We start from the raw sequence: 25,625 nt of genomic DNA, 5'->3' as shown, positions 1-25,625 counted from the left end.
CTGAGCAATTAGCATGTTCATCTGTACAGAACACACAGATTCTTTAAAAAGATACCTTAATGGCAGCAGTGATGTGGCTTTTTTATTTGGAAAACTGTACTGTAATATATATATATTCAAGCTAGAAGTATTTTTTTCTGATGCTTTAGAGAGCTAGCTAATTTAGCATATTTTGCTTGCATTTAGTAAACAAGGCTTAACACTTTGAAATTGCCAAGCCTGTAGTTGCAATTGGCATCCATTGATTGTTACTAAAGAATTTATGAAATTGATTTTCTTTTGCCAGCATACTAAATTTAAGCTATTGTAGTAACTAACATAGAGAATCTTATAATGGGATTTTAAATATGTTTTTCACTGTGTCCTCAGTTTAAACGTACATCTGGATTTGCCTTTATGAAGCCTACAGAAGTACGATAAGACATGATGTTGGACATGTCTTCTCCTCCCAAAAAGAGAAGTATAGCTAGCCTTATATAGCCCCATAGACTGGTACTGTCATTCCAGTGCTGTGCTCACTCAGGTTAAACAGAAAATATTGTGGGTAATGTCCTCTACCATACTGGAAGAACTCATCTATTCCATTGAATTCTAGTGAGTTCTTTAAAGAAGGGGCAGGGAATTGAGAGGGCAAAATTCTGCCAAACACTTCCATTCTATAAAAGTCGGTGGAGAAAAAGTTGTTGAGGATCAAAAATACTATTAAAAGCATGATCTTGCCAGTTAAAATGTACAGCTCCCCAGAAATAAATATTTGTTGGGGAGGAAGCTGCCCCAGTAGGACATGTTATTTTAGGGGTTGAAACTTAATTTTTGGAGATTTCTTCAGTGAAGGGTCTTTAAAGTATGGTTTTGGGTGTGAGGAATTCAAATCTGCTATTATTTTTCTGACTGGACAACATTTAGCTTGGCAAGTCTATATCTGAGGAAGAAGCACATAAACTGCTTTCGGAAAACCAAAGAATTATAATTTTACCTTCTGAATATGTCAGCTAATGCTAAGCAACAACAACATAACTGCAAGTTCTTGGCAATCGTTTTTAATGATTTCAGTGCAATTCTACACACATTTTACTTACCAAGCACAGCTAAGGTATATTAATTTAATTTAACCAAAATATCTTTTGAAATTCCTAATGAGCACCCCTAATTTTTGTAAGTTGAAAAATCCAACACACCCTGTGGAACTGAAGTATTTTGATTTGGGATTTGGTTTTGTGCAGGGAAGAGGGATGTAACTGAAGAAGATACTACTTTCAAGTTGATTCTGAAATTTTGTCTCCATGTACCTTTTAAATGCTTAAGTTCAGAATCCACTTGGAGTACATCCTGTGACTACCTGCTAGGCAGTTATCCACATAGGTGACAAGCAGAAGCGTTTCGAAATTCTGCCAGCCCTGAGTAGAAATATGCCAACAAAGTTTGGATCTAACTTGTCTCTCAAGCCATTCCCAACATGCTTCACAACCTTTTGTGAAGAGCCAGTGTGGGATTGTGCTTAGAGTGTTGGACTAGGACCTGGGAGGCCAGGGTTCAAATCCCTGCTCAGCTGTGAAGCTCACTGAGTGACCTTGGGCCACTTACAGTCTCTCGGCCTAACCTACCTCACAGAGTTGTCATGGGGATTAAATGAAGAGGGGAAGAGCCATGTATGGCACTTTGAGCTCTTCGGAGAAAAAGGTAGGATATAAATGCAATAAATTAAATACATACGGTAGCTAATTCTTGTACTATACATGCTTTTTGGTGGGAAAGGGGGAATACTTTTATTTTCCTAAATGAAACTGTTGCAGATATTGACCAGTGGAATAAAGTTATTGAACAACTAGGTACACCATCAGCAGATTTTATGAAAAAACTGCAGCCTACTGTGCGGAACTATGTAGAAAATAGGCCAAAATATCCAGGTATCAAATTTGAAGAGTTGTTCCCAGACTGGATATTTCCATCGGAATCTGATCGGGACAAACTAAAAAGTAAGATTTCATGTGTGCATTATTCTTGTATTTTCATTTTTCTCAAGGTTGTGAAACAGGCATCATTATTTTTTTGTACAGGCTTTTAATACTTCAAGTTGCATTATAGAGTTTAGGTTACCAGACCAGTTGGTGAAGACAGGAATTACTTAATTTTTTGATTTGGGACATTATAACTGTATGCCATAGCCTATCAATATATGTTTCTTTGTTTTGGCATTGTTAATTCGTGTTTTATTTTGCAATTGAATCATACTACAGTGATACCTTGAGTTACAAATGCTTCAGGTTACAAATGCTTCAGGTTACAAATTCCGCTAACCTGGAAGAGTTACCTCGAGTTGAGAACTTTGCCCCAGGATGAGAATGGAAATTGTGTGCCGGCGGCGCAGCTGCAGCAAGAGGCCCCATTAGCAAAAGCACGCCTCTAGATAAGAACAGTTTCAGGTTAAGAACGGACCTCCGGAACGAATTAAGTTTGTAACCACTGTACTGTCCTGGCAAAAGCCCCATTGTAAGAAACAGCATTCTGTGCTAGTAGAGCAGTAGGAACTGTCAAATTTAAAAATCAAAATAACAAATTTCAGGGATCTTAACCAGAATGCTATGGTAATTGTTTGGGGTGGGGTGGATATTTTTTTCTAGTTGATAAAACAGCATATTCCTGTTGTCTGTCACTTAGCAAAATGCAGATTATCAATTTTTTAATCCACTGTTTACATTAAGCATGTTGCTTTTATTGAGTGAATTCCAACATCCTTACTGTCTCTTGTTGAAATGTCCAAGACTAAAAAATACCTTATGGTATGTCCTTGTTATGAATATGCATTTTGTACCTTACCTTTATGCTTCAGATCTTCAGCTAACGGTCACCCCCCTTTCCATTTTCTAGCCGGTCAAGCTAGAGATTTACTATCAAAAATGCTAGTAGTAGATCCAGACAAACGAATTTCGGTAGATGAAGCTTTGCGTCATCCATATATCACTGTTTGGTATGACCCAGCTGAAGCTGAAGCAGTAAGTTTACCTTTAAAGTTTATTCAAAAGAAATTTTATGGTTGATGTCACTATGGCAGTGCTACTTACCTTGGTGAAAATCTGAGGGCATATTTAGATTTCTCCTTACACTAGAAAAAGTGTTATATATGCTGTATATGTTATATATGCCACAGTAATTGCAGTGCAATTAAACAGCCTAAATAGTTTTAAAGGTTTAGTTAGTGACTATTGAAAAATGCTAGATATATTGAGCCTGAGTTTCTTTTTCTACTCTTTTCCTAAAAAAAAAAAAAGTTTCAGTAGCTGGTGTGTATTTAAGGTTGCATCTTGAATTTCTGACATTTCTGACTGTCAATCAAAATCTGTTCCATAATTAATCCCACCAAGTCCCATTTCCCAATCTTTAAGCCATCCTGTATTTTGCAGCTCTGTGGCAAGACAGAAGTCAATATGAGAGAGTGAGGAGGCAGGGGGGAGAATGAGAGCTGCCCATAAAAAAGGGAGGAAATCCTGCATTTAGGATAACTGTGATTGGGCAGCAGCGTGTCTAGCAAAGAAAAAAAAGGTAGCAGGAAATATGGAAGTCCCTGCGTCCTTTAACTAGGTGGTTTTTTTTGGATATGAAAAACCATATGGTATATGGTATATTTGAAGTCGGGGTGGGGCTTAATATCTAGAACTGCTGAATGTTTTTATGTAAAGTTAATGGAGTACAAGGATTCTGCATGCAGCTAAGCACTGGGCTTGAAATGGGAGGAAGTTCAGGAAAAATGATTCCAAATAAGACCTGAGTTGGAGCATGAGCTTCTGTCTTTGCGTACAGATTGGCATACTGCTGCTAATCTCATATATGCTAAAATTGTGGGCTTCTCTGTTGTTTCCTATGGGCAAATTTTACCTAGGGGAGGAAAACGGTCTAAAGGAATTTAGAAGTTCTGTGATAGTAGTGTCCATGGGAGGGAGAGAACCAGCTCCGTGACTAAAAATTCAGCAGCCTATTAAGATCATATTAGGGATGAGGTAGGGCCACTGAAATATTGCTGAGACTAAATAAGCCTGTTAACTCATGCTAGGTAGCTATAATGCCTTTTCATTAAATGAAATAAAAAGCACAGCCCTGCTTTGTGGGGGTTTTTACTGGAAAATTTGACTAAATTGAGTAAAAGTTTAAAAATTGCTTATTCTGTTGAAAACTTGATCATATTCCTGTGCAAATTTTATTGCTAGATCAATTGATTTGTCAACTACGTACAATGATTGATTGACTAAAACTCCTTTATTTGGCTGCTACCCTATTAACTGTAGCATTTACTAATCCTTGTATTCAAAAAAGCAAATCATGCGATAACAGTAGAAACTAGCTTTGATGAAAAGTTTATAAAGAGCCTTTTAAACAGAAACATTCTCTTATGCAGCTTATGTTTGTTTCAATGGAAACAACACATGAGAACTTCCCAGCTCAATAAACGATCGTTTCTTCTTTACACTTGTATTTCATCTTGGGAATTAATCTAAGTTTTATTGAATTCAAAGACTTTTATTTTTAACCTTTTTTTGTAGCCTCCTCCTCAAATCTACGATGCACAGTTGGAAGAAAGAGAACATGCCATTGAAGAATGGAAAGGTAACCATGATTTATTATATGCTATGATGCTTGAGAACCTTTTGTCATAGATGCTTTATAAACAAAAATTAAACATAAGTATGCTCTTACAGTGAAATATGACTGGGTGGTTATTTGAGACAGAGGGGTTTGCCTGAGAGTGTTGTGTCAGAACATAGTATTTGTTTCAAGATTTTAAAAAGTACTCTTGTAATTTTTCTTCTCTTTCTCTCCTCCTTCCTCTGTCATTTCTTTTAAATGTAGAACTAATATATAAAGAAGTAATGGATTGGGAAGAAAGGAATAAGAATGGTTTGGTAAAAGAACAACCTTCAGGTTAGTCATTGATGTAATAGTCTGTTTTTGTCTTCAGGAGTTCTTTGTGCTGTGCTATAAATCTGTTGTCATTTAGAACGGAAATTTCCAAGTAAGTTATGTTGTTCAAATTCTTGTTCCAGTGCAACCTGTTTCAGAATGTGCACAAACACCTAGTAATAAAATAATTGAGCTACATGGAATTATAATATTAATTTCTAGCTTGTGGGGAAAGATGAGAGAAGAAGTTGAGAGCTGTGGATGGGATGCCTTATTTCCCTGAAGCACAGGTGAGGAGCCTCTGACCCTCCAGGTGACGATGGACTACATCACACACCATCCCTCACCACTGAAGAATAAAAGTTGTGTTCTCTGTGGCTTTAAGGTTTCAGGAGAGAATAGGAAGTCTTTCCTCATTGCTCTGAGTGACATTTGTGTCACTCGTACTCACTCTCTCCCAGCAGCAGGCAGATCCATCACGATGAGAAACAAAAATGGTGTGATCACATTCCATAGAACTGTAGGGGAGCAAGGTCATTGGTTTTTGAAAGAAAATTTATGGGAAACAACACCCCTCTCCTTTTTATTTTAAAGTTGTCTGGCAGTCCTATAACAATGATGAATGGAAGCACTGTCTGGCTTGGCTTGCGGTCCCATGGAATGTAATGGGGAACACTGTAGGGGCTCATACCTACTTGACCTTGAAATTTAAATTTTACAAACATGTTTTCTTCATATCAGTGGTGAATGCAGGCAAGATAACAACCTGGCAGTCTCTTCGGGCATTTGCCTGGCATTATGCTATAGTATAGACAGTGATGCCACAAAATAGGGTGATGCTGGTGGAGATGCGCTGATGAATATTTTTAGCTGACACAATTTCTACATCCTTCTCCAGGTAAGAACTTCTCACTGTTGTCATATAGGGGACTGCACAGAGGCCACAAAAAGGAAACAGAATTTCTCTTTCCTGTAATTGCTGTTCTAGGAGACAATACAGTCACATAGCCTTTCCCTGCTCTAGAGACTACAAATATGAAATGAATGAGTGAGGTGCTGTCCCCACATCTTGACTGACATGCTTGGTAGCAAAAAACTTGTCCAGGGAACAGGAAAGTGCAACTAAAGTACCAGAACTCTGGAAGATTCTGTGTGCAGGTTGGCTCATGCACAAATCCAGTGGCCCAATTCACATATAATGCTTTATTTATTTCGTAAAATTTATGCACCACTTGATTGTAAATTAATGTCAAATATTGTACATGTTTGCACACAATGCCAGGCCTACTCAGGTGTGAGTAGCAGCAATATGGATTTCATTTCAATAGCAACCAAACTTGGCAAAAACAAAGCCACACGTGACAGAAATCCGCTTCCCAACCCTGTGGGAGCAGAAGGATGGCAGGGAGTATGCAAGCCCAGCTTCCTCTTGCTCATGGAAGCTAGTTCACCATGGCCTGGCATTATGAGCAATATTTGAGATTAATTTTTTGTGCAAAATTACAGGTAAGTACAGCACTGTGGTTCTGTTGTGAAAATTAAGTGCACACAGCACGGCTTCTAACATTGGCCTAGCCCAGCCTCACAGAAACAGAGTAGGAAGCAAGCATGAAATGCCCATCACTGATAAGTCAAAGCAAGGTTTGGTAGTTAGTAGGCAGACTACATCAGTTTGCTTTCATCAAGTGAAAAGGTAAGTAGAAAGCAAATGTTCATATTTGAGAAATGATCACATAGGTTCTTCATTTACCCTTTTGGTCAGTGCATTTGATAGAGGCATTGATTCACTGTAGAGATTAATTTGGGGGCCAACAAATTTGTATTTAGATTATTTATTTCTAATTGTTTCTAATTTACAGTTTTTGGATTATTGTTTTTAGAAACTGATTTTTATTCACCCTGACCAGATGGTTATGAATCCTCTGGAGCAGTTTAGGAAGTGGCCTAGAATTTCAAACCATGTCCCCCCTTTCCCTAGCAGGAACTTCCAGTGGATCTGCCTCTTTTACAAATGGAAGGGGCTCTTCCATTTATAGAGGGGCACATCTATTGTGAGTAATGGGTGATTTTTTTTTAGAAAACAAAGATTTCAAAGATATCCAAAGGAAGAAACTGAAATTTCATTTTCGTAAGTGTGTACACTCTCATTCCCAACATATTGACTACATGTTTTCATTTGTTCAAAAGTACAGGGATTTTGCTTCCTATAAAATATTTTATGCCCTTGAGTGGAAAGCTTGCAGTATTGCATATATATACTCCTTTAAGAAATACCACGGTAAGCCATTTGTGTTTGGAGAAAGAATACTATAAATCCTAAAATATCATCAATTTATTTGATTGGATACAATATTTGTATTCTGCTTTCCCGACAGCAAGTGTTGAATTCAAAGCAGCTCACAATAATCCCAAAAGGATTGCCGGGGCGGGGGGGACATTGTAAACACTATAATATCAAACACAGAAGCACATAAATAAAGCAAACCACAATAAATTCACCAGAACAATGAATACAGTTCCGTAAAATCTATGGTTCCAGCCATGTCTTGCCTCAGATTTTCTTATGCTTGGTTTACTTAGCACAGATGCAGCAGTGAATAGCAACACCAGCCCTTCCCAGTCATCATCTATCAATGACATTTCATCCATGTCGACAGAACAAACATTGGCTTCAGACACAGACAGCAGCCTTGATGCTTTGACAGGAACACTTGAAGGATGCCGGTGATCAGCTTTGCAGATTTAACATTGGCAAAGAACTTTTGCTTCTGTTGGGCCTGAAATGCTTGTAAGTTTATGGAACCAAGTCAAGAAACTCCATGTTCTGCATGTTTTTTTTCTAAAGTAATGCCTGTGATTTTACTCAGTTGAAATAAGACTATCTGCTTAATAGTTGTAAAATGAAAGCAACTTCATATCTCGGGTCGAAACAAATATTACTATACCTATTCTGTTTTAACCTACATCAGGTGAGCAGTTAGAGTAACTCGAAGCTCTAATGAGTTCATGGGCATTCTGTCAGACATCTGAAACTTAATCAATATAAATTTCAAAGAAAAAGAAGAAGAAAGCCATTGTAAGTGGCGTTGAATGTATATCTTTACAATTACATGCATTTGCTATATTAGTGTATTTTGCTGGTATTTTCAGTACTGTAAAATATCGAGGCAGTTGTTTACCTACATTGCATTCTTTTCTCGGGGCCTTTTCCTCTCCACCTCCTAATTTCTGTACTTTTCTATAAAAGAAGCAAACTTGTGAATTCTTGCTTCATCCTTACATCTGAATGTAACTCTGCTTCTCTGAATGTACTCTTTCAGTGCTTTCATTTCAAGGGGTAAGGTGGAATAAGCAAAATGTGCCATGTGGGAATTTTTTTTAATTCTTGCATGCATTTATGCATTAGTGTGTCTTTTGAAAATAAGATTTTGGGGGTCTTTAAAGCAGTTCATAAAACACTCTTAGAAATCCTGACCCCTTTTTTCATACTCTGGCATTTCCATGGAAAACTTGATTAAAAAATGGGGGCATTCAAAGGGGTTGGAGGCCTACCTTGACCCTTTGAATAGGCATTAAAATATCTGCTTTTATGGTCTGTGTATTAAAAGGGATCTTTACTCCCTGTGTATAAATAACTACATCTACATCCAGAATAAATAGAAACTTCTAAAAGAAAGTGAAAGGGGCTATTTTAAACACCGAACCGTATGAAAAGGACTACATTTATTATACATAATTGTGTCTCCCCCCCCCTTTCTCTGGCATATTCCAAAGGCAAACACCAGTTTGACATGATTCAGTTTCTTTCTAGCTCTAAAAAATTGTAATTCGTCACACCCTGAGCTTGAGTTAAAACTATTCACCTAGGGTTTAAAATAAAAATGTTTATGTGAATGTGTAGGTGGGTTGCCAGACTAACACTTTGTATTAGATATGGTGGGAGGAACAAAGTTATGAGACAATCCCAGGTGGTGCAACAGGCTTACTGGCAAGCTCTAAACAATGCAGATTTCTGGCTTGGTGATGGACATCTGTTTGTTCCACTGAAAACCAAAGTCAGACTATATATGCCATCGTTCTGCTCTGGCACCAGCACTTTACTAACATCAAAATCTGATGCAAGATTACTTGGAAGTATGTCCTAAGGAATTCAGTGAGGTCTACTCCCAGGTGAGTGAGTATAGGATTGCAGCCTAAATAGATGTTTGTAGGATAAGCACTCTCAGGCAATGGTCCACAAATACATTTTAGAGTAGCCCCATCATGTTGCTGCATTTGCTGCTACAGACTTCTCTTTGAATTTGCTCTTAGGGTTTTCCAGATGTGCATGTAAATTTATTGCTATCTTTTCACTTGAGACTTGCGGCTGAACATGGGAACTGCCTCCCTTAAATATTGTGCTTGAGATGCGAGATGGTATGAAATTTGTTTGTGGTAGCTATTTATTATGTGCACCTGCCAGCAGCTGATGAATTGCTAAGTGATACATTTGTGTATGAGTTGATTTTTGGATGAATGGATTGCCCCGATCCAGAGTGCTTATTCAGGTATGTCATTCATTTCAGTAGAACTTAATTTCAGGTATGTTATTAAAAATAAAACTTACATCTTTAAAGAGCCCCTGTAAAACTGTTGGCCAGGATCCTAAGAACCACATGCACATTATGCCCCCACCCCTTGTAATTCATTGGTCGTCAGGGTACCTGACTTTCAGGAGTGATTTTTCTAAGGTTCAGTCCCAGTGCACAATTAAAACTAGGTGTGTAAACCTTTGGAACCTGGACGTAATTTATAATCTTAATACAGGCACCCCCCCCTTATACGCGTTCTACTCACGTGCGACTGCTTGAATGCATAGCGCTGGTAAATAAATACATGAATAAATAAATAGAATCATACCAGGAAATGGTGGAAGAAAGCTGTAAAGTCCTTGTGACACACGAGGAGATCCTCTCCCGAGTCCGAAGAAGATGTCAGTGAGGGTGGAGGGAGCCCCGAAGAGACCTGATGTGCAGCAGGGTTTTGTTAGGCTGCTCAGCCTCCCCATCTAACAGCTGGTAGCGCAACCACAGCTACATCCGTGTGTGGCCTTCAGCCTCCAACCAGCCCCAGAGCTTTAACTCTAGTTGAAGAGAGAGTCATGTGGAGAGTGGGAGAGAGAGCTAGAGAGCAGGGGGAAATATGCATTTAGAGTCTTTTCAGAGGGTGCTTCCCACTTTATGTGATTTCACTTATGCATGTGGGGGCCCGGAATAAGCCCCGTGTAAGTGGGGGGACACCTGTACTTGTATAGCAGGATCCATATGGATGGCACTTAGGACAGGTTGGTGTCCCAAATTAACACTCAGCATTGGGGAAAACAGCAGAGGAACGTGAGGGAAGAAAGAGACGATTAGCAGGGAACAAGTGAAGGAATAAGTTCTAGACTAAAAGTTCAAGGTGTTTGACATCTTGGCCGCCCAATCTTGATTCATAATGTTGTCTGACATTCTACTGGCTGTGAATGTTGAAATGACTTCCTACTAAATCTCTATACCTAAAGATGTAAAGTATGCAAAGAATCCTCCCTGACTGCTTTTGCTAAAGCTGAACACAGACAGAAAGAAAATTACTCCTTTTAAAAAACTATCAATGCATAACTATGGCATTATTTTTCATTCTATAGTGTAATTCTATAGTACATCTGCAGGGTGAGGGATGCAGCCTTCCTCCCATTGGGTTTGATACAACTCAATGTATTTAACAAAAAGTTGTATAAGGAGGTGTTGCAGAGCAACTCTGACTTGCTTAAAGTAGCATTTTTATTAAGCTATTCTTTGAAGAGAGTCTAAATTATCGATTATACCTACAAATAGAAAAATAGAAATCTATGTTTTAACTAAGAATATATGCTTCAATGTGTGCTTAATAAAAAAGAGGTTTCCCATTCATATGCAGTATCCCAATATAACTTAATTAAGTGATGACAAACTAGTCCTAAAAATTAACGTCACTGTAAATAGTGTTAATGTATGTTAGTTTTATAGGATTTAAATCTTTCAAAATGTACATTGTACTTCCAGAACCACTATGAAAATATTTTCATAAATGTTTGTAAATGTGGGGCATTCAAGGATTATGTATGTATGCTTTGTATAAAATATTTAGTAACTGGAGCATTCTTTTCTGAATATGCTGTACTGCAACAGAGACTGGGCTCTGTTTCATGCTTCAGCGTTACCTTAGGAGTATCACACGAAGTTTTCCCAGCTGGGGAAGGGGTGGGTGGGGCAGAAATACACAAGGAGTTGTGTGAAGGCTGTGACACTGGAGCTATTAGAGCAACCAGAGGCTTGTGCTTCAACAGTGTGAGGAGCAACTAGTTCAGATCACAGGAATTCAGTTGTCCTGATTTGGTTGGGACAGCTTGTTTTCTGGAGTCTGCCCTGCCAAAATGTCTAGCCATTGCAGTTTTTAAAAAAGCAGTCTGGGTTGAGCTGCTCTTGAATGCTAAGTGTGTGGAGGAGGGAGACTGCCATTGTTCAGTGGTGACAGAAAGGCATTCTGCACATGCTAAGAAATACTTTTAATACCATATTCTAAGACTCATCTCTAATATTGAAAAAAGGAAACATGGGTTGAGCTCTGGTGACTCTTTGCATCAGTTTGGGAACAAGGGAGAGCTTGCCTATAACGAGAAATGGAAAAGGAGGGGACACACACAGTTGTGGGGAAAAACATTTGTGAAGAACTTGTTGCTGAAAGGAAAGTGAAGAGAACAATTACTGGATTGAAGTGTGGAGGAGAATGGAATGTTCTGGTTATAGCTTACTGGCAGCAAAAGTGAAGTTTGGGCTTAATTTTTATATAGTGTTGGGTGAGATACGTCATGTTCATTATAAAGCAGTCTTGCATCACTGTCTAAACACATACTCTTAAGTTTGGGAATAAAAAAGATGGCCACTTTTAGAAGCTCTTGTAACACTTTTCTTCAATATACAGTGGTGCCTCGCAAGACGAAATTAATTCGTTCCGCGAGTCTTTTCGTCTTGCGATGTTTTTCGTCTTGCGAAGCACGGTCCGTCGCAACTGCGCCTCTTCAAGCGAACAAACTCGCAAGACGTTTTCGTCTTGCGAAGCAAGCCCATAGGGAAAATCGTCTTGCGAAGCGACGCAAAAACCGAAAAACCCTTTCGTCTTGCGCGTTTTTCATTTTGCGAGGCATTCGTCTTGCGAGGCACCACTGTAATGCTTTTATAGGGCTTAGTTCTCTCAAGTGGCAAACCTGAGCTGTACCACTTCAGACCAGAGCTGGGAGCTTACATGACTGGGTGGTCCTTCATAATTTATAATAAGCCTTCACATAGAATGTCAAAGAAATATAGTTAACACGCGCACACAAGTCTCTGCTCAGGTAATATTTTCACCAACTTAGAAGTACTGTCGCCTTGTCACCTAGCACCTCCACTTTTTCCTGTTCTTATTTTAAAATACGTTGATTGTAATATTTCATTCTCTAGTAAACTGCCTATGTCAAAGGGACAAGACGCGGTAAATCTGTGGTGGAGAACCCCACCCCCAGGTCCCAGATGCAGCCCCTCCTGCCTCACTGCCTGCCCCGTGCAATTCTTCCTGGGTCAGGCCCCATCCCAGGCCATGCCTCTCATTGGCCCTGCTCAGTCCTGCCTTGAGCACTTTTGCTTGGCTAGAATGTTTCCTTGAACTGTGACAGTGCCTCTTGCTTGCCTGGATGAAGCAATGTGTGGGTGCAAAAGCCTCTGACTTTTGCAGGGTCGGAATGTAACTTACTGTACAAAGATAAGAATTGCTCCTATTGTGCCACCCACTTTTGCCCATCCACCACTGTCTTATAGCCTCTGGAAGGTTATGCATGAAGGAATGCACCTCTGCAGTAAATGAGTGAGATACATATTTGCAAACTGTTTTCTTCTAGTATAGGTAATGTTATTCCAGTAAATCAAGTGATAAGGTTATTTTTTTTGACCAGTTTCATTATCGAAAGGTAGAGCTAACATAAGTATGGGGCAGACAGTGGGAAAACATGACCCAGTGGGCCACTTCCATAACTTTACTAGTTAGCGCTGTGGGTTAAACCACAGAGCCTAGGGCTTGCTGATTGGAAGCTCGCCGGTTAGAATCTCCGTGACGGGGTGAGCTCCTGTTGCTCGGTCCCTGCTCCTGCCAACCTAGCAGTTCGAAAGCACGTCAAAGTGCAAGTAGATAAATAGGTACCACTCCAGCGGGAAGGTAAACGGCATTTCCGTGCGCTGCTCTGGTTCGCCAGAAGCGGCTTAGTCATGCTGGCCACATGACCCGGAAGCTGTACGCTGGCTCCCTCAGCCAATAAAGCGAGATGAGCGCCGCAACTCCAGAGTCGGCCACAACTGGACCTAATGGTCAGGGGTCCCTTTACCTTTACCATTATCTTGTATCTACAGCAGCTTCAAAATAGATAATTCTAGCACTTACTCATTTAAGAATCCAGAATCTATATCTATTAATTATGTATTAGGACTAAACCTGAAACCTAAATTTGCACATTGGTCTTGTTGCCACAAAAGAATGTAAGTATTATATAACATGGATTCAAACTTATCCATGCTATTTTTAAAGTTCTAGCAGTGGAGGCTAATATAGTTAGGTCATTTCTTCCTACAATTTAGATCAAGTTTATTCCTTTAAATATTTTCTGTCTTCTGCAGTTTGGTGTGTTTGAGCTACTTAAATGTTCACCTTTTTAAAAGCTCTTTATGTGTATATGTTATCAAGTATGGCTGTCCTTCAATAACAAAATCCCATCATGAGACTACTATAGCATGCTCTGGCAATACTGTGAAATATTTAAACCGCCATTCTTTGTCAATAGTTCTACTTAACTGCTCACCTGAAAGGGAGAATGAAGAAAATTGGCTATTAAATGTTGAGATTTTATATTCTACATATTTCTTTAAACATAATACTGAGTAGCTGAATGGCATTGCAGAGATGGAGTAGATGTAAAAACTGTTTTTGCATGTACCCTTGTCATTTGTTCAGAACATTACGGAAATTAGAAGCAACCCATTCTCAGTCTGAATTGTTTGTAGAAAGTGTTTTGAAGAAATGATTTTGTGTGAACATGCATATTTATGATTAATTATATAAAGAGAGGCACGTATCTGCACAGATCATACCAAATAGATAACAGCTGCTTTGGTACATTTGGGGAAGTGGCAAAAAAGGAAATTAAGAGAGGGTTCTGCATACCTTAAATGTCCATAATATTACAATGTAAGTATGCAAACAGAGTCAAGTCACTAGTGCTTTTTGCTGCTTCCTGTAATGTGTGGAAGAGTGCTTCCTGCGTGCTTAGGTTTATACACAGCCTCTGAAATAGTGTCATTTTCTATTCAGTAAAACTAAATTTATCAAATAGTTCAGGCTGGATAAATCTAATAACAAGGGTTTGTTTATGTACCCCAATGTTTACTTTTGGGCTAACCTAGGCATCTGCATGTGTTCTATTTGGTGTTGGGTTTAAAAACAACACAGCTGTACCCTCACGGATCCATCCTTTCAAGTCCTGTGTTTCAGCATGAGCTGCTTAATTTTAAACTCATTTTGTTACTGTTACAGGTTTACATGATTTTCTGTGGAATGTATGAACTTCCGAGTAGATATGGGGAGCCCACGGCTCTCCATATGTTGTTGGATTGCAAGTCCCATCATCCCTGCCCCTTGGCCATACTGTCTGGGGTGGCGGGAGTCCAACAACATCTGAGGGCCACCAGTTCCTCATTCTTTGCTTTTGAAGGAGGGTCTAGGATCCAGATTTCTAAGTTAGGTGAGCCCAGTAGACCTTTTTACTCTTATTTTCCTTTGAACACCACACCATGGGCTATATCACAAACTGGTTTTGAAACTCTCTTCAGTTTCAAGAGAGACATGCCATGTGCTGTGGGAGGGGGCTGCTCTGAAGCTCCCTGGGGCATGTGGAACTAGGTATATGGTTCTTTGAATTTAGGCTCGAGGTAATTAAGATGTAGGAAGAATGGATCTGTAGTTTTAGGCCACAGCTTAACACCCCAGGAGTTAAGCGGGAAGATAAGTATGCAGTTTGCAAATTTGTGCTAGGTTGCACTAAAAGCTGCAGGATCTAAATTGAGATCAGTTTTTCGAAACAGAATTGGTGGCCATAATAATGTGCAAGATGCATGCTGGATAGCATTCCTTATAAATATCTGGAATTTATTCCTCAAGCGCAGAGGCATCCTTCTTGACCATGCCTCAGAGAATACTGGTCCAGTCTTGGCAGCAATACAGTCATACCTCGGGTTGCGAACGCTGCAGGTTGTGCATTTTCAGGTTATGGACCGCACCAAACCTGGAAGTACCGGAATGGGTTACTTCCGGGTTTTGGCGCTCGCGCATGCGCAGAACCACTAAATTGTGCTTTGCACATGCGCAGAAGTGCCGAATCGCATCACGCGCGTGCACAGACGTGGCACTGCAGGTTGCGAATGCTGCAGGTTGCGAACATGCCTCCTGCATGGATCACGTTCGCAACCCAAGGTTCCACTGTAGAGTTTATGTAGGGAACTGGATTGTTAAACTGAGGTGCAGAACTGCAAGCTTAAGAAAGGCTGATCAACATTTTGTTAATTCAGTATGAACGTTGTCTGTAAAATTCTGCACACAGATGAAGTCAGTGTATGTAGTATGGAATTGATCAGGGCTTGATGCTACATTTAGTGATACTGTTGGAGCTAAATGTTTTCCTGGACATGTGTGTACTTGGATAACATACTTGAAGTTAATGTGATGTGCACATCTGCTTCCAGAGACAGAACTTGGAGTCAGGTTAAATTCCCTCAGCTGACTTGCCTGATCTTTAATTTCATAACTTCACCATCAATGTTGCTGAGATCACTTTTTATATGTTGCGGTATGAAAAACAGTGAACCAAAATTATAAGATAATTTGTTTAGATTCTACTTTTAATACCTTTATGTAATTTTTTTTGTTAATTTTATGCTTGGTATGCATGTTGAGAATCTCTTGTGCTAAAGAATTACAAACCATCTTCTCATATGAACAAAGCAAAAGGAAAACACATGTTCTCATTTTTAAACTATAAAACAATTGTATTTTATTTTTATAATTGTAATTCTGATTGTGGATTTCACTGCCATTAACTCATTGTGCATATTGTAGATAAGTCTGGGTCCTATATTTCAATACGTATATGAATTTGTAAAAATAAAGTAGAAATATACTACTTGGAAGTAGTAAATTAATTGGTTCCTTAATTCATTTGGTTCTAATGGTTCCAAAATTGAAAAGAAAATGTACTTAAGGTTCAAATTGTGTATTTAAGATTTTAATTTTTACTTTGTCATGCTGCTGCTTAATTTTTCTGAAAGAGTGCCTGCATTTTTGCACAGCAATCTGTTTTGTTAATTGTTTTTTTTAAAGCACTTTAGGGCTCTTCTAAACACAACTATGCCTCCTCTCTCATCACACAATCTTTACTTATTAAAAGTGGTTGGGGTTGATGCAGTCCAGGACGAACGCAGTAGCTGCTTACGTAGGGCTCTCCATAATGTATATGAGGGAAATTTTCCTCCTCTCCCCTCTGGTGCTCATCTGGGGGTGCATATATAGGCCCTGCACTAGTGTGTAATGGGAGATTGGTGCTTTCACATTCATCCCTTATGATCATCTAATGTATTCCCTCTGCTCAGTCAAAAAATGAAAGCTTGGAGCCAGATACTCTTGCCCAAGTAAAGCAGGAGGGCTAGATGGGATGTGGAAGGTGTGTGTTTCTGTGCACCCACGTACCCCAGTTCCCTGTAACAGCCTTGCCTGCCGACTGTCCATAATCTTTTACAGGTGCTGTGGAAAGGTTGGGAGAAACAGGCTCATATGTCAACAGGGATCATGCTGTGTGTTGCTGCGCCTGTTGTGGACTGAATTAATATCATTGTAGTTAGGGCTTCTGGGGAGGAGACTAGTTTAAACCAACATATTGATTTTTTAAAAAAATAAAACTATTTTTAAACATTTTGGATGTGCATTTTTTTTTGGCTTAAAAGTTAGTGTACTTTAATGTCAGGTGGAAATAACCCTGAAATAGAAAGCTGAGTTTCAAAATCCATAGCTAAGTGCTTTTTTCAAACTGTCCAAGATCTGTGTACACTTGGCTGTGAGCTTGTTAAATTAATGGGACTTAAGTGCATTATGTCTTTCTGGATTAGAAATTACTGCTAGCAATCAGGTTCTTCATTAGATTTTTTTTTTTAAATAATTTTTGGCTATGCATCATAAATTAGCTTTCCAGTATTTATACTATGAAAGTACCCAGATAAGCTTGCAGGAATCAACCCTTGTGCATGCTAGACAGGCAATTTATATAAAATGTATACAAAGATGGGATCCCATCTCAGTGACAAGCCCTGGTTCTCTCCATAGTATTTCTCTCACAAGTGCGCATATTTTTTTTTGCAGATATAGGGCTTTAGTGCTGCACTATGTGCCTTAGACTGAAACACAGAGGACAGCTTAATCATCTTTCTCCCATTCATAATGAAGGTGAATTATGTATGTTAATGATGGTCATATTTGATTGCTGTAGAAGTGCACATGAGAAATGAAGCTGTACCCTTCCCACTTTTTCATAGCAGATGCTACTGTGAGGTGCTATCATCTTTTAGGGGAAACAGTGGTGACTGAAACAAAAAAGAAATGTGCACAATTTTGTAATGAATTTTTGATGCCTACATGAATTTTTTCAACAAGAATTGGCATAGCAATATGGTTGACATTTTTATATGCATATATTTTTAAATGGTTGTTGGTTTATGTTTAGCTATTGTCCTTTTCCAGAGTGTTTGGGTTTTCTTTACAAAAAGTTATTGTGGAATACTGAAGGAAATGTAGATTTCTACAAAAAAAAATGCTGTTTCCTCTTCTGGGTCTTTTACTGGGCAATGCATGAAACATTTTTTCAAGGGCCAAATGTAACTGTTAAATTCAAAAGTCAATGAAGTATTTAATTAAAGGCAATACACAAAGCATTTCAGTCTAGCCAAACTTTTGAATAAAAACCTTAGGTGAACTTTTGAGCATTTTTCAAGTATCCCTCCTCTTAAAACTAAAATATTATATTGTGGTAGATCCTCATTAATTTTTCTAGAATGACTCCAGGGATTTCCAGAGGTTGATTCACACAACCTTAAGACTGTTTGTGCTGATTACATTTTTCAAGTGTTTGCAGTGCTATGCTAAACTAGGAGTTGCTTCACTATGGGTGTGTTATCGCACTGTAGTAACTCGGCCACATCACTGTGGTTTGAAAGCTCCAAAAGCTGATGTGTGAATCAGCCTGAAGACTTGTGTTGCCACTGAAGTTAAACTGTAGCCACACTGGTTGAATTTGGCAGTCCTGTGCTAACAGATGTTATAGTCAGCTGTCCCCCTAGTTTCCAGTAACTTTAAACAATCCAGCTAGATTTTGGCTTAGGGCAGAATGTTTTGGAACTTCCATTGTACAAGCCCAGTCAAAATGAGTAAGCTGTTGGTGGCCTTCATTGATTTAAATGGCGCTTACATCGAAGGTCCCAGTACATTATGCCTGTAACATGCGTAGGTGAACTATTGGAGAGCTCTCCATTAAAATATTGTTTTTAACAAACAGCCTTAAATTGTTTCCTCATATCTGCATTTTTATCTTTCAGATTTCCCCCATAAGCCTTTGTTTTTACAATATTGTTTATTCCCTGTAAAACATGTGCTGCGATGTATGTGCCTGTATTCAAGTGATTTACATATACAAATTATCACAGAAAAATGGCATCAAGCCCTAATATCCTCACCATGTTTGGAGTCTCGGGTCATTTATTGTGTCAGTTTGAAATGTGCTTTCAGACTAAACCTTGGAAATCTCAGTGTATTGATACATCAAATGACCTGTTCTATGTACTAAATGAGGCTCTTGACACATTTCATTCTTGATGCTTGTGCAATGTTCTGTGGAAAATGGAAGTGAATTATTTTATACCATGGCTACTTCAACAAGATTAGATGCCTCCCCCCTCAGAACTCGACTTTTGAAAATAATGTTATTAATAGTGAATTATTAAGTGTTAGCTTTTAGTCTTATTTTAATTTGGGTTTCCATTTCTCCCCAATAGTCTTGTCTTTCAACATCTATATTAAAGCCACTGTAAAAATGAAATAAATGTGGACAAAATGTATATAAGAATTCTGGCTTGCTGGTTTTTGTGTCTCAACATGAGTATTTCTATACTTCTTTGGAATGGTGGAGGGAAATATGGATAATCTTGGAAGAGCAATTTTAAGTTGAATAAAAAGATAAGAGCAAAATATTTTTTTAAACCACTAGTTGGGTGGAGGGGAAACCTCAGAGGTGGTGTAGATGATTATTAGAATACTCCAGGATCATGTGAAACAGGAAAACTACAAATGCCATAATAATACCACTGTGGATATTTAGAGACATGGCCGGTATCATCTACATGTGATGTTCTTTCAGGCCCTTGTTGCTTATTTTGCATTTAAAGCAAGCAAAATTATTGACCACCTACAACAGGGGGAGCAGCTAATCTGTGAACTCCCAACGTCAGCCAGCATGGCCAATAGTCAGGTTTTATGGGAGTCATAGTCCAGCAACATCTTGAGGACACAGGGGTTAGCTGCCCTACTTACAAAAATTAAAAACCACTTCTAGAAACCTTTTCCTTGACTATCCTTGCTTGAAATATAAAACAGGAAAGCAACATTTTGTTTCTGGGGCAAGGTTTCCCATTACACACAGGTTTTTAAAGTTAACAGAATTGGTTACAAATGGATAATATTAAGGTATTCTGTAGCATAGGCCAGTACACTTAAAAACTCAGTAGGGAATTGCAGATCTTTGAAATGACAATAATGGGTTTTACCATATTTTTTGCCCTATGGGACGCACTTTTTCCCCTCCAAAAATGAAGGGGAAATGTGTGTGCGTCCTATGGGGCGAATGCAGGCTTTCACTGAAGCCTGGAGAGCGAGAGGGGTCGGTGCACACCGACCCCTCTCCCTCTCCAGGCTTCAGGAAGCTCTGCGCAACCCTAGGCAGCCCGGCGTGAAGTCGCGCAGCTCTCCCACGGCTTGCGGAAAGCTGCCTGAAGGCTTCAAGCTTCACGCAGCTCTCGGCAAGCCGTGGGAGAGCTGCGCGACTTCGGGCAGATATCCGCAAGCCTGGGGAGACCGGCGCGACTTCCCACCGGGCTCCCTAGGCTTGCGGATAGCAGCCTGTTCTGTGGGCTGGGGTCGGGGGAAGCTCGGGCTTCCCCAGCCCCGCGCCTGGGGGGGGGGGAGAATAAAAATTTTATTTATTGAACCTCTACATTCCCCAATAATTTTTTATGATGCAAAGTTTGTACCCAGTTGGATTTCATAGTTGCATTTTGTATAATTTTTGGAGGGGGTAGGGGGGACAACCCTCTTCTGTATTATAACTAAAAGAACTTTTTGCTATATGAGTTCTGTTGTGGAAAATAATTTTTGTTCGTTCCAGTGTGGTTCTCTGCATGAGAGGTAGCTTTGCTGGATATATAGCATTCCACCATCCCCAATCTTCGTAATAAAGAAGGCCGTGTACCTCCTTGGTTGTGTTAGTAGCTAATGCTGGGGACCGGGAATGCCACATGGAACATTCATTTTTATTTCACTTTGTTAAATTTATCCCACTTTTTCCCATCCTTGAACCCAAAGTATACATGTGGTTCCCACTTAGCCTGTCATTGAAGGAACCTAGAACTTCTTAGCTTCAGCAAGGTGGTGGCCTCATGTGCCTTCAAACTATGCCTTGTGCTTACATTTAGGTCCCTGAATATATCCCCTCCACCACTGTTCTACCTGACTTCCTTCTTGGCAATGGCAGCTAGTAACCACTGGAGCTGGTAGGACAGTCAAGTGGGTCAAGGGAGGCATGGCTAATTTATTCCGGTTTTCTCCCCATCCTCCTTTGCAAAGATACTGTGAACAGGTAAGCAGCTTTCCTCCTGAGTTTGTCTGCCTGCTTGCCTCCTCCTCTTTTTGTCTTTATTTCCATATTATAATTATTCTAAGGAATGAGAAGTGGTGAGATAAGAGGATCTGTCTTCTCTTTCAGTATACACCTCTAAATGATTGCCACACAGTTTGGTGAATGGGTCTTCATTCTCTTTATCCATGTTGCCCATCATTGCAGTAATACAGATAGCAGACTATACCCCATGATAGGGGATTGTCCCCTGGAAAGAAAAGACCTCCAAAATTTAAAATCTCCAGAATTTAAACTCTCAAAGGATTGTTTTTTAATTAAAAGTAGGAAGTTATATTGAGAAGCATTCAGGGTTCAAAAGCTTTCATGCATCTGAAACTCAGTAGGGCTGGTGCCTGTCTTAACTTCCTGGGGGAAGGAGTGCCATAGAGTTGGACTCTTGAAAGCATAACTCCTCTTTGACATGAGTCATGCTTCTGGCCCATAGTCATGTTCTCCTGGATGACCTCAGTGGTTAACTTGGGGTGCATAGGGTAAGGAGATCCCTAAGGTATCATGGGCCTCAGTTATTCAGGGCTTTGTACACGAGTACAAGAACTGTGAACCTGAAAATGGAAAGTCAGTGCAGGTCTCTTAGTAATCAGGGCTCGGTTGTTACCAAAGCATGAACTACAGTGTTCACGTTACCCCTATCCAGGAATGGCTGTAGCTGACATATCAGCTGAAGCTGATAAAAGGCACTAATAGCCACAAAGGCCACCTGAGATTTAAGTGACAATGGTGGTTCAAGCAGCATACTCAAACTATGTACAGTACCTGCTCCTTCAGAGGGAGTGCAACCCCATCCAGGGCAGGTAATTGGGCCTGCATCCCAGATCAAAGAACTACCTACCCATAAGTCCTCTGTCTTCCCATAGTTCAGACTCAGCCCATCACTGCATCCAGGCACTAGTCCCAGTCTTTCACTGCTGCTCCTAAATCACATGCAATGGAAAAACCGAGCTGAGTATCATCAGCATATGAACGGCACCATGTTCCAAAATGCCAAATGCCTGCTCTCATCGGCTTCATTTAGTGCTGAATAGCATTGGGGATAAAAGAGTGCCTTATGGGATCCTGTAACGTAACTGCCGTGGGCCCAAGGAACATTTTCTCAATGCTACTTTCTGGGCACAACGTTGCAACTAGAACCAATGCCACCCCCCACACCAAATTCATGCCACGGAGCCAATCCAGCAGCCTGCCATGGTCAATGGTATCATAGTGTGTAACCCTGAATTCTGCATTAACTGTTTGAATTAAGCATTGCACAACATACTTTACAACATATAGAAATATTTTAAAATATAAGCAAGAAGAATCCTATATAATCATAGTATGTTATATTGCTCTGAAAAGTCCAGGATTTCCACCTTTTACATTTGGATGTAGTAAGAAAATGGGAGTGGCGGCAGCAGGGGAGCCAGAATCAAGGCCAGTCACTCCCTAGAAGCTCTGGCCAATTTGCTCTGTTATCTTTCCTTCATGTGTTAATTCTCCAAAAGTATCAAAAAACTCTTCCATTTCCCTCTGAAGTGCTTCATTCCTTCTCTCCGCATCTTTGTGTGCCCTCTCTGTGTTGCGCATTTTAATTTCCACCAAGCAATGCCACTTCCGTTGCTGACCCAGTTTCGAACGCAGATCTTTAATCTCTAACTGCAATTCTTTGTTCCGTTGCTCCAGGCTGTTGGCATAAACACAGACACTGTAGTTTAGCATTTTGCAGCCCACCTTTCTCCTGTCTTTTGACATAGTGATTTTTAAAGCATAGCACTTTTCAAGCGCTTCATTCTTGGCCCTATAAATAAGACACAATTCAAAGAAGGATACTGTTGCTCTTCTCACATGCCCTGATACAAAATTATTAAAACCATCACATCTATGACCAGATCAATCTCTCTATTATGCCTGTTGCTGTTTGGAATCACAATATTCACGCATTCATCACTTATAGAACCAAACTGACTACAGGGGGCCCATGGAGGGCAGGGGGAAGGGATATTATCCCCAGGAGCTCAAGTCTCATTGCAAGATGCAGTAAGATTGTGGTAGAAAAAGAGGGAGGGTGAAAAGCACACACTCCTATCTTTTTTCTATTGAAAACCACCACCACCCAACAAACGTGCATTCAGACAGCCACCCACAGACAGCCACCCAATACATGCCAGTCATACAGTCATATTTTTCTGTTGGCCTTTCTGGAAGAAAATACTGTTCTGGCAAAGCACAGTTATGTTCATTACTTCTTTAAAGGTCATAGCTAAAACTACAGCACCAGTTCAAAGTTTGCGGCATGTGATTATTTTTATTTTTAGTGCATTCTATATGTAAATCATTCCAACTTATTCTGGCAAAAACCAATAGGTGTTGCCAGTATCTAGAAACCAACACAACTCCTTGTCTTTTCGTAGTAGGAGCCCCTGAGAAACCCAAAGGAAAATGCATTAGAAATTTCAGGGATGGAGCTCTTACCTTGAAATCTTAGTCTCGTACTCTGCCTTCTGCCTGGCCATCTGCTGCTTTAGACTGACAAAGTGGTCCTGCCAGGAACTCTGACTTGTTGAGCTGTCATTGCTCGAGTGGGGATATTCGCTACAGTTGCTCATTTGGACTTGGTCCAAGCTGTCTCGAAGCCCCGAAATATTTGATGTGCCCTCGTTAGTTTCTGCAAAATCTTCTGTGCACTTGGGTCTGCTAAAAAGCATCGAAACTAGGTTTTCTTCAAGCATCGTGTCATCTGGGCAGTTCTTCCAAGAGACCTCGGCAATATTGTTTATATCCTTTAGGCTCATCGGAAAAGGGCATTCAGCTCAGTTCTAGGTAAGAAGCAGTTTTGATTTTGTCCCTGTTCTTCTTTCACCCTGGACTGTGAGACTTCTCATCCTAGCTGCAGCTGTCTGAAGCTTCTCAAATGCTTGGAAATAATCCACTTTATTGGAGCCTGGGTCTTGTTTCAGCTCCAGAGCCTGTTCTTGATTTGGAATGGGAAACGCCTCAAGTTGCCGTGCTTCACATGTCCTCTTGCAGTGAGGGCTTGTTTCTGTCTGGCAGAGACAGTGCCCTTTTATTGCCCTCCTTTCTCTTGCCCTATGCAGTTTGATTGGCGTGGGTGCATGGAACATTGACTGGCCCACGCATTGCTACTTGCTCCCTTCTGTTAAAATTTCTCCAAAACTGGCAGCAGAGAGGAAACAAAACTTGGATTGCCTTCATGCAAGTACAAGGTCCTCTATGTCTTTTGTGAAGACAATAGAAGAAGTGTTTTAAATCTGATTTTGGATTTACTGGTGTCACAAGGGAGCTGAAGGAACAAGAAACAGCTTCTGCTTGGCTGGGTGGTGGTGCACCTCACTGTACTTCTAGAGTGGTAAATTCTGTGTCTCACTAAATCGGTTAAGTTTATGTCAAGACCAAACAGTACATTTATACAAAGCAATCATAACATCTTAAGTTAAAAACCAGAAAACAGTTTACATGTACAGATAAAATACTTCAATGTGCACTTGCTGGTGCACAAGAACGAACCTTTCTGTAACAGTCCTGTACCTGCCTCCTAGGAAACATTATAGATTTTGCTGACCTTCTCAAAGGAGGGGATCCGTGTATTTCCTTGCCAATGAAGAATGAAATGAACAATGCTGCAAATTCTCTACAATTCCTTCCTCTTCATAGGAGAGGAGTTATCCAAGTCTGTGAATGCTTCTGGTGACCAGAAAAAGTACCAAACCTCCCTTTAATATTTCAAGAGGCCATTATATGTAACCTTCAAGTGATGGGTAAATCTTACTGGCTTCCCTCCACCAAACGGGGATGAATATTTGTTCATATATTGCTTATCCTGGTAAGTAGACCCTGTCCCGTCTGCAACTCAGAGGCTTAGAGCAGCCTTCATGTGCCAAGATGAGATTATACCTATACACTGTTCAGTTTGCATTGGTGTTATACTATAGCTGTCGCTGGTGGCAAACCTCTGCTAAAATAAAAGGGAAATCATACATCTGAAAAAGATGTTCCGTCTTTTGAAGCCAACAATACTCGTTTAAGATACTTTTCACCTTTGGGCTTTTTCCTAGCTGTGTGACAGAATGCCTTTTATTATTACCCTCTTCTTTTTTCCAATGCAGTTTGAATGCCTGGTGGTTCTAATCTTGGTGACTTTCATCAACTGAATTTTGAAGCCAGTCATTTAAAATGAAAAGATGAAGGTTCCTCCTCCAACCCAATACACATCAAGATATGATGTAAGCTGTCATTTCCCTCCCCTGCTCCCAACCAGTTATGGATGTGTGTCTTGATAAAACTGCCCTCCCCCAAAAAGGCAGTGTTGATGAAACTGTACATACAGTGTATCAAGAGCATCTTTCTTTGGCCTTTTCCCAAAATGCAGGAGCACCACCTACAAAAAGAACCATGACGATGGCAATCATATGTAGAATCCCTGCATTTTTTGGCGGTGTTTTATCAATGCAGTTGTTTGAATTGGGATATAAGCAGTGGGTGGGTGGCGAGGTAAATGACCCAAGAGAGACTGAAAGTGCATGCCTCCAGGACTGGAAGTCATTTTAGTTAAAACCAGAATCTGTTAAGAGTGGAAAGTAGGGAAGCACAAGCCCATGGACAAGGGGGTGACACAGAAGGGAGGGGAGCAAACACCTTCATGCCTCCTTTT

At 40.0% G+C, this 25,625-nt stretch overlaps 2 protein-coding genes across 6 annotated transcripts in view; one reads left to right on the top strand and one right to left on the bottom strand.

The window, feature by feature from the left end:
- Nucleotides 1-9,685, top strand: part of MAPK9 (mitogen-activated protein kinase 9) — a 31,336-nt gene extending 21,651 nt beyond the window's left edge. For 3 of the 4 annotated variants that reach the window (XM_053376947.1, XM_053376946.1, XM_053376948.1), the window contains 5 exons: nucleotides 1,794-1,976; nucleotides 2,869-2,993; nucleotides 4,536-4,599; nucleotides 4,843-4,914; nucleotides 7,479-9,685. In XM_053376947.1, coding sequence (XP_053232922.1) covers nucleotides 1,794-1,976; nucleotides 2,869-2,993; nucleotides 4,536-4,599; nucleotides 4,843-4,914; nucleotides 7,479-7,621 — 587 coding nt within the window. In that variant the 3' untranslated portion in view covers nucleotides 7,622-9,685. Of the gene's footprint in view, nucleotides 1-1,793; nucleotides 1,977-2,868; nucleotides 2,994-4,535; nucleotides 4,600-4,842; nucleotides 4,915-7,473 lie in introns of all 4 variants that reach the window. The other variant, XM_053376949.1, reaches the window with a different exon arrangement.
- A 9,834-nt stretch (nucleotides 9,686-19,519) lies between these two features.
- Nucleotides 19,520-24,101, bottom strand: LOC128407923 (rho GTPase-activating protein 24-like). 2 transcript variants are annotated; one of them, XR_008328932.1, is made up of 3 exons: nucleotides 23,429-24,101; nucleotides 21,678-22,640; nucleotides 19,520-19,757 (listed from the first exon to the last, which is right to left on the bottom strand). XR_008328932.1 is itself a non-coding variant. In XM_053376945.1 (2 exons), the coding sequence occupies exons 1-2, from the start codon at nucleotides 23,746-23,748 to the stop codon at nucleotides 22,403-22,405; spliced, it is 558 nt and encodes a 185-aa protein (XP_053232920.1). In that variant the 5' UTR covers nucleotides 23,749-24,101; the 3' UTR covers nucleotides 21,080-22,402. The 2 variants fall into 2 exon arrangements, 1 of the variants encoding a protein (XP_053232920.1); XM_053376945.1 differs by lacking the exon at nucleotides 19,520-19,757 and having other exon boundaries at nucleotides 21,080-22,640.
- Between the last annotated feature and the right edge of the window lie 1,524 nt (nucleotides 24,102-25,625).

This window comes from Podarcis raffonei, chromosome 2 (genome assembly GCF_027172205.1).
Source record: "Podarcis raffonei isolate rPodRaf1 chromosome 2, rPodRaf1.pri, whole genome shotgun sequence".
NCBI classification, from domain to species: domain Eukaryota; kingdom Metazoa; phylum Chordata; class Lepidosauria; order Squamata; family Lacertidae; genus Podarcis; species Podarcis raffonei.
The sequence above is the reverse complement of the archived record's forward strand: the minus strand, read 5'-3'. Positions and strand labels throughout refer to the sequence as shown.